The sequence below is a fragment of the Lupinus angustifolius genome, chromosome LG16 (genome assembly GCF_001865875.1).
Source record: "Lupinus angustifolius cultivar Tanjil chromosome LG16, LupAngTanjil_v1.0, whole genome shotgun sequence".
Taxonomy (NCBI): Eukaryota; Viridiplantae; Streptophyta; class Magnoliopsida; order Fabales; family Fabaceae; genus Lupinus; species Lupinus angustifolius.
The window spans coordinates 18,257,368-18,275,035 of NC_032024.1; the positions used below are offsets into that span (position 1 = coordinate 18,257,368).

The 17,668-nt window shown below is 31.8% G+C and overlaps 2 protein-coding genes across 6 annotated transcripts; one reads left to right on the plus strand and one right to left on the minus strand.

Moving 5' to 3' along the window:
- On the minus strand, positions 810-7,451 carry LOC109330036 (ankyrin repeat-containing protein At5g02620-like). 5 transcript variants are annotated; one of them, XM_019564008.1, is made up of 5 exons: positions 4,837-5,023; positions 3,692-4,203; positions 2,218-2,627; positions 979-1,859; positions 810-930 (listed from the first exon to the last, which is right to left on the minus strand). In XM_019564008.1, exons 2-4 carry the CDS (start codon positions 4,146-4,148, stop codon positions 1,017-1,019), a joined length of 1,710 nt encoding a protein of 569 aa, XP_019419553.1. In that variant the 5' UTR covers positions 4,149-4,203; positions 4,837-5,023; the 3' UTR covers positions 810-930; positions 979-1,016. The 5 variants fall into 5 exon arrangements, with proteins under 5 accessions (XP_019419553.1, XP_019419555.1, XP_019419552.1 ...); XM_019564010.1 differs by lacking the exon at positions 4,837-5,023 and adding an exon at positions 7,267-7,451 and having other exon boundaries at positions 810-1,859; positions 3,692-4,178; XM_019564007.1 differs by lacking the exon at positions 4,837-5,023 and adding an exon at positions 7,267-7,451 and having other exon boundaries at positions 810-1,859.
- LOC109330342 lies at positions 11,313-16,317 on the plus strand. Its single transcript, XM_019564506.1, has 6 exons — positions 11,313-11,515; positions 12,844-13,020; positions 13,253-13,369; positions 13,544-13,693; positions 14,637-14,695; positions 16,007-16,317. The coding sequence occupies exons 1-6, from the start codon at positions 11,366-11,368 to the stop codon at positions 16,140-16,142; spliced, it is 789 nt and encodes a 262-aa protein (XP_019420051.1). The 5' UTR covers positions 11,313-11,365; the 3' UTR covers positions 16,143-16,317.

Sequence of the window (17,668 nt, forward strand, 5' to 3'; positions counted from 1 at the left end):
CTTATGTATCAAAAGTTTATTTATATTTTAAAGTAAAAACTCTCACCATGACTACATTCAAACCAATTAATAAAAATATAACCACATTTTATCTACACAATGACTTCATGAATCAATAAAATTTGGTTTGCAAGCAACATTATTTATTTATGTACTGTAATGATGATGATACTTCACAACAAGGTCACATTCTTAAGCAAATCGACGACCACATGGCCTTGTTCCACGCCCACGCCGTCGCTCTTGGCGATATCCTTACTGGTATCTTTGTCATGCTGATATTGTCGTTTCTTCTACATTATGCTTAAAAAATGGTGGCTTAATACACGAGATTCCTATCTAGTGTCATATGTTCAAAATGGTGCAATTCATGCATGTTTAAGGAAAATGGCACTCCAACCCGGAATTCAAATGGTATAATGTTAGGGGTGAGCCGGCCCCGGCCCTACCCGCTCATCTGGTACGGCCCGATCATGATCGGGTTTAAAGATTGACCAGGTCGATATTTAGGGTCGGGTTAGCTTCGGGTCTAGGGTCGGGTTAGCTTCAGGTTTAGGGCCGGGTCCAAGTTCAAAAGAATGACCCGACCAATATTTAGGGCCGGATAAGGACAAGCCTTAACCAGTTCCAACCCAGCCCATGCTCACCCCTTTATAATGTAATGGCTAAACATGTTGTCATTGTATCAACTTTCTTGAACATTATTGTTAAACACAGCAATGTTAACATGAACAACAATTGCAGAATGAAGAAACACCCATGTTCCAATGATTTTCATTAACTCACTTAATATGAAGATGAAGAAAAAGTGGTCACAAAAAATGACAATAAACTTCACCTTATAATGCAAAAAACATCAATGTAATTATACAGAAATATATGATAGTTTAATGTCAAGGCTTACAAAGTACTTTGGAATTCTGGTTCAGAAACAAACCAAACAAAGTGTAGCACTAGAATTATCAATTATCACTTCAACATTTTTGTAGGGTATACATCCCTTGTGCTTGTCTTACCTAAAGTGCATACATCCTCTTGTATTCACTGTTTAAAATTTCTTGATCTGATGCATGAGACATAGAGAACGAACGACTCTCAGCCCTTAATTTTGTCTCCTCCAGCCGATTCAAAATGACACAATAGGCCATTGAGCCAATTGTCGAAACCATTATCAAGCTTCCGATCACTGTAGCATATATAGCAAGCCATTTAGAGTGTGGTCCTACCACTACATAGGTGAGTGAAATGAAGGCGATGGAAATAAAAAGGCAAGCTGTCCACATGAGCTTGTTGATCACAAAAACGAGCTGCCTTTTCGCCTTTTGCTCGATCACGACTACAGAAGTTTGAACCACCACTACTGCGAGAGAAATGAATAATGCCAGGCTGTCGAACACGAAAAATATTAGGAATGCTGCATTGTTTGCTATGTTTGCTTGTCCAAGTGATAAGCCCTGTGTTTTCTCCTGTACATATTGACCAGGGACTGTGAAGATGGCTGCAAAAGCAACCGTAGCAATGAGAACGGCGACAACTGTAGCAGAATTTATCGCGTTGTTCAGGCCACTAATGTGGAGCTTTTTCAGCTTTTTCGCGATTTTCTGGACCCTCATGCCCGTCTGACGAGTCTGTTGGAGTTGGGATTGCACATCATGCTTGATGTCACTGACAGTCTGCTTAAGTTGCTTAGTCGCACTCGGAGGTTTCGCTTGGTCAGTGGAATTGGTAGCCCCGGCCACCCTCAGTATAGAGACAAGTTCTGGAGTTCCAAATTTCTCTGCAATGTCAAGAGGAGTCTCTCCGGCCTTGTTAGTCATGTTGATGTTGATACCCTCCATAGCTAACAAGCACCGCACATTCTGCAGTCACTAACGACCAATTTAAAATAGATACTCAAAGACAAATTCACTCCATTATTTCGGTATCAACTTTGGAAGTTGTAATCATGCCTATTCATAAGATAGCCTTAGTTGATGATCTTCGATCTTCATGTTATATTTGTTTAGTTCGGTCTGGCCTAGCTCAAACTAAAATTCCGGTTTGCGTCTGTATTTTTTTTATAGCATGCTTATTTTTAAGTTCATCTACATTTTGCCAACTTCTCATAAGACGGGAAGAAGTATTAGACACGGATCATGGATGATAAATTCATCCCTAAACAGAAATAAAGATTTCCTTTCTATATAATTAGATTGAATTCTAAAAAAAATAAAGTACCTGAATACGACCCTTCGATGTGGCAATATGCAAAGCTGTGTTTCCTTTATTATCCCCTAGACTTAAAACTGTAGGGTCGGGCTTTACCAATTCCAGCAGAATTTCTTCATTTTGCCCTTTCACAGCCATGTGTAGTGCAGTTTGACCCTTCTTATCAGTCCTAAATCCAGTGCTCGGATCCTTATTTAGTAAGGCTTTCACAACTTCCAAATGCCCCATTCTAGCCGCAGAATGAAGGACAGTCTTACCGTTGTTCCTGGCTATTTTTGCAAGGTTTGAATCGGATTCCAAAAGGAGATTGACCACATCGATATGACCTTGAGTTGCGGCTGTATGTAAAGCAGTGGAATTGGCCAAATCTGTGGTCATAGCCAAGTTCGGAAAGGAGTGCAGCAATTCTCTCAGAACCTCTGCAAGATTTTTTCTCTCTCAGTCATAGATATAGTGAGAGTCATAGAATAACATACATAACAACATTTGTAAAAACTATCTTCCGTTCTCCTTGCTCGGAAACTTAACAACACAATGATCTGAAAGGTAGAACAATAAAAACGTTGAAGCCAAATTTATGTTTGTAAAATTATAAACTATAATTTTGATATTTGGTTTAAATTTCACTTGTTGACAAGCCAAGGGTAATAGAACCATTCCAGGATGGTGTTTCTTTAACTAGGAAATACAAATGTCCTACACCATTTCCTAAAGAAGTCACAATTTGACTCGTTAAAATTTCTGCTCACTCGGTAAAGGGCTGATAAAGGATGGATTTGGATTCGATGAATTTGGAGGATCGTAACTTTGATGACTTTAGACTGATCTTAAACACAATTTACAAATCTTGAACTCAATAGACCAAATCCAGGTTTAGTAACTTTGCAAATTGTTGTATGATTGACCAATTGTCCGCAAATGGTCTTCGTCAAAGTTCAAGAATGATAAATTATGTTCCAGACTGGTTCAAAGTCATAAAAGCCGCCAACCTCCAAAGTCACTAATTCCAAATCCATAAAGGACCATATGGATTTTGGTTTAAGATCTCAAATAACTTATAAGCAATAAATAAGACACACACCAAAAAACTATCTTTTCGGGTATTAAACTCCATGGGTTGACATAACAAAAAATGTTGACAATAAATTTTAGAGTAAATACCATTTTAGTCCCTCATATTTTTCGATCTTACCAGTTTAGTTCTTCAAAAAACAAAAGACCTAAAATGGTCCACAAAAAGTTCAAATGTTGGTCAAATTAATCCTTTTTAGCATATTTTACAACACTTGGTAGGAACTAACTTGACCCAAAAAACAACTAATTTGGCCCACATTTGAAATTTTTGGGACTATTTTAGGTCTTTTCTTTTTTCAAGGACTAAAATGGTAAGGTCGAAAAATACGAGGAACTAAAATGGGTATTTACTCTAAGTTTTATATATAATGGCCTTAGGCCAAAACATAATGGCCATGTTTTACCTTACCTACATGACCCTGCCTTGCTGCAACATGGAATGGATCATAGCCATTTCTGGCCGCAATGGAAGCAGTTTCCAAGTCCAAATGCTTCAGTATCTCGCCAACAACCGAGGCATGTCCATTCTCTGAAGCGACGTAAAGAGGAGTCTCCCCCTCCAGGTTCTGCTTTGCCAACAAATTCTTTAACTCATCACTAGCACAGTTTTGAATTATCTCTTTCAGTCTACTCAAGTTCCCTGCCCGAGCTGCTAAATGAATCGGTAAGTCGCCGCGTTTCCCAGGCGATTCCTTGCTCTTTTTCCTCTCACCGTTTCCGATAAAGCTGAGCTGCTTCTCCATCACAATGCGAAAACTTTTCTGTTTTTCCATAAAACCGCGAAAACTCCTCTGTTTTTCCATCACCCTGCGAAAACTTTGCTGTTTTTCCATTGTAGGTGCCCGAAAACTGTTCTGATTCTCCATAATCACTTGAAAAATCTTGCTGCTGGCACCCTATGAAGTTTTGTTATATCTATCTCTATGAGCCAACAGAAAAACATGACAAGAACATCGATTTCTATCCGGTAGCTATGCCTACACAAATGTATAATCTAGTTTGCATTGCATATAAGAGCCTACTTATTTTAAGTGTTATTTATTTAAAAAAGTGATTATTTTGATTCAGAAAATCAGTTTTGAAACTTTCACATTTAGGGCCTGTGTTTAGGCTTAAAAAGATGATTTTGGCAGAAGTTATTTTTTGGGAACCTGAAAAATATAGCTTCCCAGAAAAACTAAATTTCAGTTTTTTTTCAGCTTCTGCTTTTTTTTTTTTGCAAAAATCCAACCAAACAAATCTGAAAGTGACATAAGTGATTTTTAAATAAAAATAACACTTTTTTGTGAAAAAAAAAAACTTCAACAAACAATCCCTTGTTCAGTTTTGTTGAGAAGCTCTATTTTCCAGCTTCACAAAATCACTTTTTTCAATCCTAAACAAACATACCCTAAAATAATTGATTTCATTGAATTAAGTCATCAAGAGTCCAAACAAATAACCCAAAAGAAAAAAAAAATAAACTTTATCATCTTATCCTTCTCCAAATTAGTAAACATGGAAAACCCAAAACTGGAAAATCAAACCAATAACAGAAATTAATAATCCCAATACCTTTATTTGATGCTGAGTTCTATGGAGATTGATTTGAACTGTTAAGAAACTCAAAAAGAAAAAGATGAGTTAATAAAAACCAGAAAGTGTAACTACTATACTATGAATAATAAGAACAAAGTAAATTGTTGATTTTTTGGTTTGAAAGATGGCTATGAAAATTCCTTTGATTGAATAAAGTGGTGTTTGGTGTCAAAATAATTGATGTTTAAGAATTTTAACATTTTGTGTCACTTCATGTACCAATTGGTCAGAAAATATTTAACAATTAAATTTTAATTTACATATATTTTTTATGGGCAATTACATACACATGAGACATAGAATCATACTCCCACACCTTTACTTTTTTTCCTAATAAGAATGATATTTCCTCACGTAAGGAACTAATATTTTTCGGTGTATGACTACCTCTCTTAACAAGTGTCATTCATACGAATCGAATTCTTAATTTTTTGGTTATCCTAGGATTATAGCAAACCTTTATAACACTGAGTACACACCTTTATTAAGTATAAGAGATACACTCATCTCAGTTACTTAAGAATGAAGCTTTTTTTCCATTTAATTTTAAGAGTAAAAGTGTAATTTCATTTTAAATAAAAATAATACAAATGTTAGTAGAGAATAAATTATCTCTCCATACCATGAGATAGTTTATCTCATTAAATTAAAAAAATATATTATAAAAAAATAAGACACGTGTTAAATACTAAATGAATTTAAGAAGATAAATTATATACTAATATAAGAATACATTTTATTCTCATGTTAATATATATTGTTTTTCTTTACTATTTTAAAGTACTTTTCTCTAGTAGAGAGGAGTCTATGTCAAAAGACACTTATGAATAGATCGAAGAAATGATTAATGATGCCATGTGATTGAAAAAAATGATTTATTTATAATAACATACGGAAAAAATGAGATATTCCCATGTTAAATCTTCATATCTATACAAAAAGTCACATATGTCATAAAGTAATACTTTATCTATTAATAATTTGTTTATAAGTGACATATCATTACTCTAACATATATGGTGTAGGAAAATTGTAAAAAGATTTTGTAAGAGTATATATTATTACTCGATGAGTAGACTCGGTATAAGAAAAAAAGATCAAGAATAGAGTTATTTGATAAAACATCATTCTTAATGAGGTTTAATTTAGCAACTCTCCTTTTTCTGAACAATATTTGTTGGAAAAGGCGTTTACATATCCATAAGGAATTATATCTATTGTGACGAAAATATATATATTGATAATATAAAAGTTTTATATATTGTTATCGTATCATTTATCATTCATATTTATTCATTATTAATTTTAAAAAAAGAATGTAAATAAATAATTGATGATGTATTAATTATGGAAAGATATTACACTTTTCTCTTATAAGGTGATTGGTTATATCAAAAAAAGTTGAGACAATTTGTGTGAATGTTGAAGAAGAGTTATATGATTGAAGAGAAAAAGGGAAAGTGATTGGAAGCAATGGTTGCATAGTAAAGTAGCACACGTAAAATGGTCTTACATAAATTATCTAACTTAAAAGCTTCAATTATTGAGTTTAAAATTTATGTATTATTTTTGTATAAAGTTAGTATAATATATTGTTTATATTATTTTTATTCAAAAATCCAATATTAAAAACTCATATTATTATGCATAAATTAGGTTGTTTTGGGTTTTTCATAGGTATTATCACACTGAAGACAGCTATGTCTGAGCCGGGAACATCTACAAGTATATGATGCTAACTCTTCCAGCAAATATTTTTTTTATCCGTAAAACTTAAACTCGGAACCTTATTTAAAGGGAATTAAATATGTACCACTTCAATTAATATGATTGGGATGTGTTTTGATTCCACGGAACATGTGATTTTTGTGTGTTATGTAATATGAGAGCCGCAATTTAGGAAAAAGAGTATATATATATAATATATATTTACCTTTCAGTTAGTGGCAAATAATTTGTGGAGGTGGGGTGTTGTAGAAAAAAATAGATAAAATTACTTTTGCATCTAATTGGTAATAGGTGACAAATATTGCAAAAAACTCGAATATAAATAATTAAAGATTTTAATTTTGATTAAAAATATGACAATATATACTTATTTTAATAAGTGATTTTTAAATAAAAATAACACTTTTTTGTGAAAAAAAAAAACTTCAACAAACAATCCCTTGTTCAGTTTTGTTGAGAAGCTCTATTTTCCAGCTTCACAAAATCACTTTTTTCAATCCTAAACAAACATACCCTAAAATAATTGATTTCATTGAATTAAGTCATCAAGAGTCCAAACAAATAACCCAAAAGAAAAAAAAAATAAACTTTATCATCTTATCCTTCTCCAAATTAGTAAACATGGAAAACCCAAAACTGGAAAATCAAACCAATAACAGAAATTAATAATCCCAATACCTTTATTTGATGCTGAGTTCTATGGAGATTGATTTGAACTGTTAAGAAACTCAAAAAGAAAAAGATGAGTTAATAAAAACCAGAAAGTGTAACTACTATACTATGAATAATAAGAACAAAGTAAATTGTTGATTTTTTGGTTTGAAAGATGGCTATGAAAATTCCTTTGATTGAATAAAGTGGTGTTTGGTGTCAAAATAATTGATGTTTAAGAATTTTAACATTTTGTGTCACTTCATGTACCAATTGGTCAGAAAATATTTAACAATTAAATTTTAATTTACATATATTTTTTATGGGCAATTACATACACATGAGACATAGAATCATACTCCCACACCTTTACTTTTTTTCCTAATAAGAATGATATTTCCTCACGTAAGGAACTAATATTTTTCGGTGTATGACTACCTCTCTTAACAAGTGTCATTCATACGAATCGAATTCTTAATTTTTTGGTTATCCTAGGATTATAGCAAACCTTTATAACACTGAGTACACACCTTTATTAAGTATAAGAGATACACTCATCTCAGTTACTTAAGAATGAAGCTTTTTTTCCATTTAATTTTAAGAGTAAAAGTGTAATTTCATTTTAAATAAAAATAATACAAATGTTAGTAGAGAATAAATTATCTCTCCATACCATGAGATAGTTTATCTCATTAAATTAAAAAAATATATTATAAAAAAATAAGACACGTGTTAAATACTAAATGAATTTAAGAAGATAAATTATATACTAATATAAGAATACATTTTATTCTCATGTTAATATATATTGTTTTTCTTTACTATTTTAAAGTACTTTTCTCTAGTAGAGAGGAGTCTATGTCAAAAGACACTTATGAATAGATCGAAGAAATGATTAATGATGCCATGTGATTGAAAAAAATGATTTATTTATAATAACATACGGAAAAAATGAGATATTCCCATGTTAAATCTTCATATCTATACAAAAAGTCACATATGTCATAAAGTAATACTTTATCTATTAATAATTTGTTTATAAGTGACATATCATTACTCTAACATATATGGTGTAGGAAAATTGTAAAAAGATTTTGTAAGAGTATATATTATTACTCGATGAGTAGACTCGGTATAAGAAAAAAAGATCAAGAATAGAGTTATTTGATAAAACATCATTCTTAATGAGGTTTAATTTAGCAACTCTCCTTTTTCTGAACAATATTTGTTGGAAAAGGCGTTTACATATCCATAAGGAATTATATCTATTGTGACGAAAATATATATATTGATAATATAAAAGTTTTATATATTGTTATCGTATCATTTATCATTCATATTTATTCATTATTAATTTTAAAAAAAGAATGTAAATAAATAATTGATGATGTATTAATTATGGAAAGATATTACACTTTTCTCTTATAAGGTGATTGGTTATATCAAAAAAAGTTGAGACAATTTGTGTGAATGTTGAAGAAGAGTTATATGATTGAAGAGAAAAAGGGAAAGTGATTGGAAGCAATGGTTGCATAGTAAAGTAGCACACGTAAAATGGTCTTACATAAATTATCTAACTTAAAAGCTTCAATTATTGAGTTTAAAATTTATGTATTATTTTTGTATAAAGTTAGTATAATATATTGTTTATATTATTTTTATTCAAAAATCCAATATTAAAAACTCATATTATTATGCATAAATTAGGTTGTTTTGGGTTTTTCATAGGTATTATCACACTGAAGACAGCTATGTCTGAGCCGGGAACATCTACAAGTATATGATGCTAACTCTTCCAGCAAATATTTTTTTTATCCGTAAAACTTAAACTCGGAACCTTATTTAAAGGGAATTAAATATGTACCACTTCAATTAATATGATTGGGATGTGTTTTGATTCCACGGAACATGTGATTTTTGTGTGTTATGTAATATGAGAGCCGCAATTTAGGAAAAAGAGTATATATATATAATATATATTTACCTTTCAGTTAGTGGCAAATAATTTGTGGAGGTGGGGTGTTGTAGAAAAAAATAGATAAAATTACTTTTGCATCTAATTGGTAATAGGTGACAAATATTGCAAAAAACTCGAATATAAATAATTAAAGATTTTAATTTTGATTAAAAATATGACAATATATACTTATTTTAAGATTAAATTAGAAAAACTTATTTCACATTTTAGTCATTTATTCTATAAAAATATAATGTTTCAAATTGACTGACTAATTCAAATCACGCGAATCAAACTAGTTTATGAGATGACTAAGATATGGGAACAAGTTGTCTAACTTATTTTTGGAGTAAGTTGATTTCCTCCATACAAATATTTATCTTATGCCAAAGCGTTAGAAGGAAAGATAAATTAATAAAATAATGAAAGTAATAAAAAATTTGTCGTGCTAGATAAATATGTTAGGAATAAAAACAGATAATAAAATAGTTCAGGAAGAAAGTATAAATAGAGTTAATTTAGAAACAAAAAATAATAAAAGTGGAAGTGCCAATACCTCTCTTCATCTATTTATTTATATATAAAGCATAAAAGTAGTTATTAATTCTAAAGTATTTATACTCATACATTTTTTGGTATAGTATTCTCTCATTTTTTCGATAAGGAATAATCTCTTTCGGAGTTCGTGATTATTCATCCTAATAAGTCGTTCGCAAGAATTGAACCATCAACCTTAAAGATTCAATAAAACATTACACCACTAAACCAACATCTTATTTTATATGCTGATACATGTAACATGACAAAAGGAACATTGTATTTTCACGTGATGGCCTAGCTGTGCCAGAAGCTCCTTTGTTTTTATGTGAATTCACTCATTCTCTTAAATCTTATTAAAAAAGCTCTTTATAGTGGGTGACCATGTATTTATCTTGCAATTTAAAAAAAATAAAGAAATATAATTTATATACACCAACACTTTAAATTCTCTCACACCATAACTTTATTATTTATAACTTATTTATATTACTTTTATTTAAATCATCATTTTTTGATATTTCTATTATTGTATTATTATCATCTTCAAAGTCTTAAACTATGTACAAAACATGTATATGAAGTTGAAATTCATATATATATATATATATAGATAGAGACGAAACTACTCACATTAAAATAGTGTAATATTGTGATAAATGAGAACTTAATATGAATCACTATATGTTGATTAAACGTTTAAAATTAAAAGATACATGTATATGACTATTATATGATTAATAATTAACTTTTATTTTTAACCACCATGATTGATTTTAAAACTCATATTTATTGTTCTCACAATTTTATATGAGAACTATTCTAACTTGAATAACTCCTGATATATATATTTTGTAATGATTTTTATTATATGAGTAGAAATATGTATCAAGAAATCAGTTTGTTAAGGAAAAGTTAAACATATCATCATTTAAGATATTAACCATGAGTTTAAAATATATGCACTGATAATGTAAATATGGGAACCTCAAGCCCTATATGTTATTTATTCTATTACATTTGTGCCCTTAAATATACCTAACCATTTTTAATTAGAGAGTGATCCTCAGTTAGTTAAAAAAATATATTTTACACACATTAGTCATTTATTATATTAAAATTTAATGATTCATGTGATTTGAATTAGTCAATAAAACTCAACCATTAGATTCTTATAGAATAAACACATAAGATGTAGAGTATATTATTTTAAATTTTTCAATGGATTATATATTAGTTTAAATTACCACCGGTGACCAACGGGCGTTGGTTCAAGTCGTATTAAGCAAAGTCTCGGGTTCGAGTCTTATGGATGAAAAATGTCTGTTGAGAGAGTTAGTCCGACGTACTTGTGGATGTTCTCGACTCGAACATGATTGTGCGAAACAAAAAAATATCACTACTGCATCAATAAGACATTGACTTCTTAAATTATAAGATAACAAAAATGTTAAAAAAGATAAAAATTTAATTCGTAAGAGCGACACTCGTTGCGAGATCAAATATATACCGAAGAAAAAAATTGATGAACAGAGAGAAAAGGGGATTTGTTGTGATTGGAGAAGTTGTGTGTACCATTCATTCATTCATTCTGTAATTGGAATTGGAATTGGATTCTGGAGAGTGGAAGGAATGACAGTAATAGTCTTATCATCTCTCACCTCTCTTCTCTCTCCTAACTACAAATTCTTCAAATCATCTCATTCCTCTTTCAATTTCAATTTCAATTTCAATTTCTTTTCTCACATTCATCTTCATCATCCACCACCACCACGATTCATGGTATGCGCTTCATTTCACACATACCTAATTATATCATTATCATCATTGTTATTATTATTCCAATACCTTTAAAAAAGTCGGCTCAGTATACGAGACTCCTACTCAGTTGAGTCTGATAAGGGTAAATGTACACAGTCTTATCGTGGTCTTAGACTCGTACTTAGTCGAGCCAGTCTGACTGACAACGGTAAATATACACAATCTTACCCTGGTCCTAGACTCCTACTTAGTTGAGTGAGTCTGACAAGGGTAAATGTACACAGCTGTATCTAACAAGCTGTTATCAGGATTTGAACTTATAACTCGATCGAGTTTGGGTGGAGGATTATTCTTTTTATTATTACAATACCTTATTTTAAGTAAGTTATGTTAAGTGGTATATAGGATTAGTGAGAGAACCTGTTAATTATGCTTTAGGGGTAAATAACCAATTCTATTGTAATGTTATGTACTTATGGCACATGGTGGTATAAGGTTAAAGAAAGCTAATTTGTGAGAAATGCGATTAACTACATCTCTATGGTAATTAAGTTTCTTACTTCATTTAGAGAGATGATCAATGAGACATTGGTCTGGTAATATAAGGTCTCATTGGATTCCCAAGTATCGTACTAGGCCAAATGTTCGATTTCTGGGAGCAGTGCTGTTAGGAAAGGTAGTCACACACCCCGAAAGAAATTAGTTTCTTACGCATGGGCGAGGGGATACTCTTAGTTATACCCAACAAAAAAATCAGAGAGTTGCCCCCTTTGGTCATGTTGCAGAACACGAGTTTTGAGTGTGCTTCTTCAAACCTTGTACTTGCCAGATTTTGAATTTCAATTGAATTACTCAAATCAATAACTTAACTTATTGTTCCTTTTATTATTGTCCTCTTTTCATTATTATTACGATTTGTAATTTCTTGTGCCAAGGTTATACCTCATATGATAAATTTGTAGACGCTTGTCAAGTTTGTGGCTTTGTGCTGTGTGTAGGGTTGTTTCTTGGTTTGTAGAATTTATATGGTGAGTTCAGTATGTGTCATAAGTCCTTATAATTTTTATGACTTATGCTGACGTTCTTGTGGATCATTTGGGTCAACTTACACTCCTTTATGTGGTTTCTATATGGCCATTTAACGACAACTCATGTGAGCCTTATCTTGTAAGGGCGGCCCGATGCACTGCCCCCATCTGGTGGGTATGGCTTGGTAGATTCATACACCCTTACTGTTGCGTCGAGTCTCAGCTTCGTGAGATTTATCTTGTATGATCACTATTTTTGTGGGCAGTTGTTTTTCACTAATCTTTACTATCAGGGACTCTTTTTTTCATGTACTGGTATAGCGGCTTTGTGGACATACGAGGAGAGAACGAGATAAATACACTGGGGAATACGAAATGGGTTTTGATGAAGAAGAAAAAGGCTTACAAATTCCAACACAGGCTCAATCTGTCGTAGAAGGATCAGGGGCAGTTCTTGTATCGGAGTTCAAACCTGTTCCTGATATTGATTATCTACAGGCAACAATTCTGCTGCAAATCTTATAAACATCATAACCATGCTTCTTTTTTCCAATAGTATATGCCCATTAAGTTTTGTACAGACACTTATTTTTTCGAGTTTGATATTGAATTCTGATGCAGCTGACGATAACTCCTAGTCTTAAATCATTATTGGAGCTTGAAAGTAGCCACAGTTTTATGCTTAACGTTAAGTTGCACGTTATCTTGAATTAAGTTATGATTTTGGCAGGAGTTATTGGCCATTCAACAACAAGGACCTAGAGCTATTGGCTTTTTTGGGACACGGAACATGGGATTCATGCACCAGAAACTAATTGAGATTCTTAGCTATGCTATGGTTATAACTGTAAGACGCAATGACTACAATCCAGTGTTTCTTAAAATATGATCACATGCTTCCTTGTTGAACTTATGATATCATAGTGATGCAGTAAAAATGCTTTCGACTTTATGTCGTCAAACCCTCACAGCTGTCTCTTATGACTTAATGTGCGTTTGATGCTGTAAATTTTGTTTGTAGAAAAACCATATATATACATCTGGAGCTTCTGGAACTAATGCTGCTGTTATTCGAGGAGCTTTAAGGGCAGAGAAACCGGAGTTGCTTACAGTGATCCTGCCTCAGAGTTTGAAAAAACAACCTCCTGAGAGTCAAGAGCTATTATCAAAAGTAGGGTTTTAAGTAGTGTTTATACGATTGCACAGTTCTTATGTTTTCAAATTAATATTTTTCAACTGTTTTCCTTATGATTAGTTTTTAACCTAAACCTGGTAGTGTGTCCGTTTAATGATTTCTTTGTCTATGTTTCTGAGCGTGTGGACACTTACAAGTTAGAACAGCTAATAAGTCTTGTAGAAAATTATTTTAATCAATGTAGCTGTTGAGTTATACCTAGTTATCATGTTGATGTTGCACACTAAATTTCAGAATTTTCAAGTTTGTAATTGATCAGTAAATAATTTAATTTATCTAAAAGGCATATTGTATGTTAATTCTAACATAAGTTGATGAAATTGAAAACAAATTTGGATAAATTTGAAATCTTATGAGCATGATAAAATTTTCGAATTTCAACCAAAGGATGCACTTTGAAGTATTGATCCTTTGAGAAGTCATTCAATGTCATACTGTCAATGTTTTTACCTTCAGTTTAGTGTTTTATAAAACCCAATTTATATAATTTAGACATTTAAAGGGTGAGACTCGGCACAACAGTAAGGTTGCTTGCCTTTTGATCTTGAGGTCATGGTTTCAAATCCTAGAAACAATCCTTTCGGTTGTGAAGGTAAGGCTGCGTACTTCTACCCTCACTAGACCAAACTAAGTGGAAAACTCATGTAGTGATTGCCCTTTCTGACATTTAAACAAGTAGCCTTTGAAGGTTGTTTGCTACAACGGTGAAAACTGCGACTCTTTTGAAATGTTTATGCAGTTTGTTTGCAGTGTCTTGAATGTTTTTTCTTTCTTTCGGTTTTCACAAAAACAATTTTTAGGGATTGAACAGACCCAGTGTTTGACTACTTCCTGGTTTTTAATGTAACTGGCTGACCCTCTGGTTTTTCAATCTTATCCCTGCCCTGCCTCTGATTTCGATGATTTGTGGAATATGCAGGTGAAAAATGTCATAGAGAAGCCCTACAATGATCATCTACCTCTAATAGAAGCTAGCAGGTTTATACTCTACATACTTTTTCTTCTTGTCATTCATTTTATTCTTGAAAAACAAATATTAAAATTGAAGGAATGAATAAGCATACAATTAATTGTAGTTCATGTTTCAAGTGAATTTTGCTTTTGTTATATGGGTATAATACCACTTAAGAGTGCTGATGACTTAAGATTTTTTGTTATTGAATACTGTTCTAATTTATAAGTTGTTTGAGAAACTTCTTATTTTGGGATATTGGAAAAGGATAAGGTACCTAGAGAGGTTTTATTGAAAGTTCTAGAGAAGAAATGTATTTGAATTGTCTACATTTGAGCAATAAAGGATATGTGCGATGAGGTCAAGACCAGTGTGAGAACACAATACGAGGTTTCAGGAGATTTTTCCTATTGCCATAGGACTACACCAAGGATCAACATTGAGCCCCTACTTGTTTATATTGGTGTTGGTTGTGCTTACTGAACATATCCAAGAACTAGTGCCACAATGCATATTTTTTGTGGATGATATTGTCTTAGTAGGAAACTTGAGATAGGAATTAAGTGGGAAGCTAGAAATGTGGAGACAAACTTTAGAAGTACGTGACTTGGTATAAGTCGAAGTAAAGTTTAGCAAGAGTTGGATAAACTTACTATAGAGGTAAAAATTGAGGATCATATCATACCGTAAGTCACTAGATTCAAGTATCTTGGGTCAATCACTAGATAAGTCCTGCAATGTTATATGAGACTGAATGTTGAATGGTAAAATGTTCAACAAGATAATAAAATTCATGTAGCTGAGATAAGAATGTTGTATTAGATGAATAGACACGCTAAACAAAATAGGAATAGAAATGGATGCATTAGGGAAAAAGTTATACTAACTCATTATAGAAAAGACGGTAAAATCACGTCTTAGGTGTTAATACTAATGGCTTAAGATTTTTTTCCATTGAATACTGTTTTAATTTATAAGTCTGTCTCTCCCCATAAGCTGTTTGAGAAACTTTTTTATTTTGGATCTTATAAGTAACATATATATTCTAATGAGAATTTAATGAATGAGCCTGGTATTTGTTCTAACTTGTGTAGCTTCTATTTAATTTTGTTTAGCTAGATATATTTTTTGTAGCTGTAAGAATATGATACTAGTTATTCTTCTTGAAATCTATGTACCGACACTCAACACATCATCCACTATTGATTTGTATTACTTTTGTTTGAGAGTCAACGGTGGTTAATAAATCAACCGTGAATAATTTGTTCACAGTGTAAGAAATACTTACACTACCAGTGTATACATATTAAATCGTTCTTCTGATGTTTGAAATGCAGGTTATGTAATATGGACATCATTTCCCACGTGCAGCAAGTGATTTGTTTTGCTTTCCATGATAGTAGATTGCTCATGGAAACTTGTCAAGAAGCTAAAAATATGCGCAAGATTGTGACTCTCTTCTACCTTGACTGAAACATTTTTCATGCATGTCTATATATTATTTGTCTGCATTGGTAAAGCCAGAAGAGAGGAATGCAATGCATATTTTGGTTAGTGAATTGCTTTAATTTGCATCTTAGAAGCTTTCAGTTAGAAAGATAATTTCATTGTAGGAGCAAAATATTTGTGGGCTTGTTTTTTTCTTTTTGAAAAAAGGAAGGAAAAGCTTCCATGTACTTTTGGTTGATGTGCTTAGTCATGTAATCTCTACAACTGTTAATAATGGGTTGGTTAAGGGGTTAATGTTTGACTTTGCATGATGAATCTCAATCCATTTTTTCCTTATGAAATTTAGAGGTTTTTGTCCTCTTAGAGAAGCAAAGATCTTATACCAATGGCTGAGTTTTTTTTGTGGTACTATCAAAGAGTATCTCATTTTTTAGGTAATGAACTAATCCCTTTCGGGGTTCGTGATTGCCCCTCCAACAAGTGTTGCTTCCAAGAATCAAACTCTCGACCTAGGGGATCCAATGGAGTTTTACACTACTAGACCAACGCCTTGTTGATCAATGTTTTTGATTATGCTATTATATGTGTTTATGACTAGACATGAATATTAGCTTTTCTGCCCAAGCTCTTGTTTTTTTACCTTTGTTATTCAAGTAAAGAGGTTGCAATGCATGACTCAATCCCAAAAATTTTATATCCTCCTTTGTACCCTTTTTCTCATCTTATAATATCTATCTTAAAAAACACTAACATGGAAAATTTCAGTGCTAAAAGACTATCTTATATTACTAGTATCAGGGAACATGGTTCGGGTTGGGCAAGAAAAAGTTTTTTCCTTAGTTGATCCTAAATATTTGTTAGGTCATTTTTAAATTTGAATTTCACCTGACCCCAAATGTCAGTTAGGTCAATCTTTGAATCTGAATTGGACCCTAGACCCGATTCAATTTAATGTATATTCCTTTGAGATAAAATCTTATCGATATAATTATATAATTTGACATATGAAATGATAATATGTATCGTTAATAATGTGTATATAATAAAAATGTAGAAATCAATGATTTTTGGACCAAAAGATGTCATTACACAATTGAAAAATAGACACATATGAACATTATAAATGAGTGACCATGAGACAAATCATATTTATCCCTAAAATGATCGATTCTAGTTTTTAAATTCCAACCCAATCCTAAACTTGATTAACTCAACTACATTCAGACTTGATCATAATTGGTCATGCTCACCCCTAATTAATTATTGGATAGAGGATAACATTATTATTACAATATTAGAAATTATGCTTGCACATTGAAGAAATGGAGCAATTTGGGATTGATGTTGTACGAGTATAGTAGCTTTGCTCAATCAATTAATATGGAAGAATATTCAATCTAGTATTGTCAAATTGTAAGAGATGATTTCAATCTCAAATTTGATCTCTGGATAAATGTGGATGTAAACAAAACTATTGGGAATGGTCTTCACTTAATCATTTGATTGTGTTATGAGATTAGTCTCACAAAAACCTAATTAACTTTTTTCCC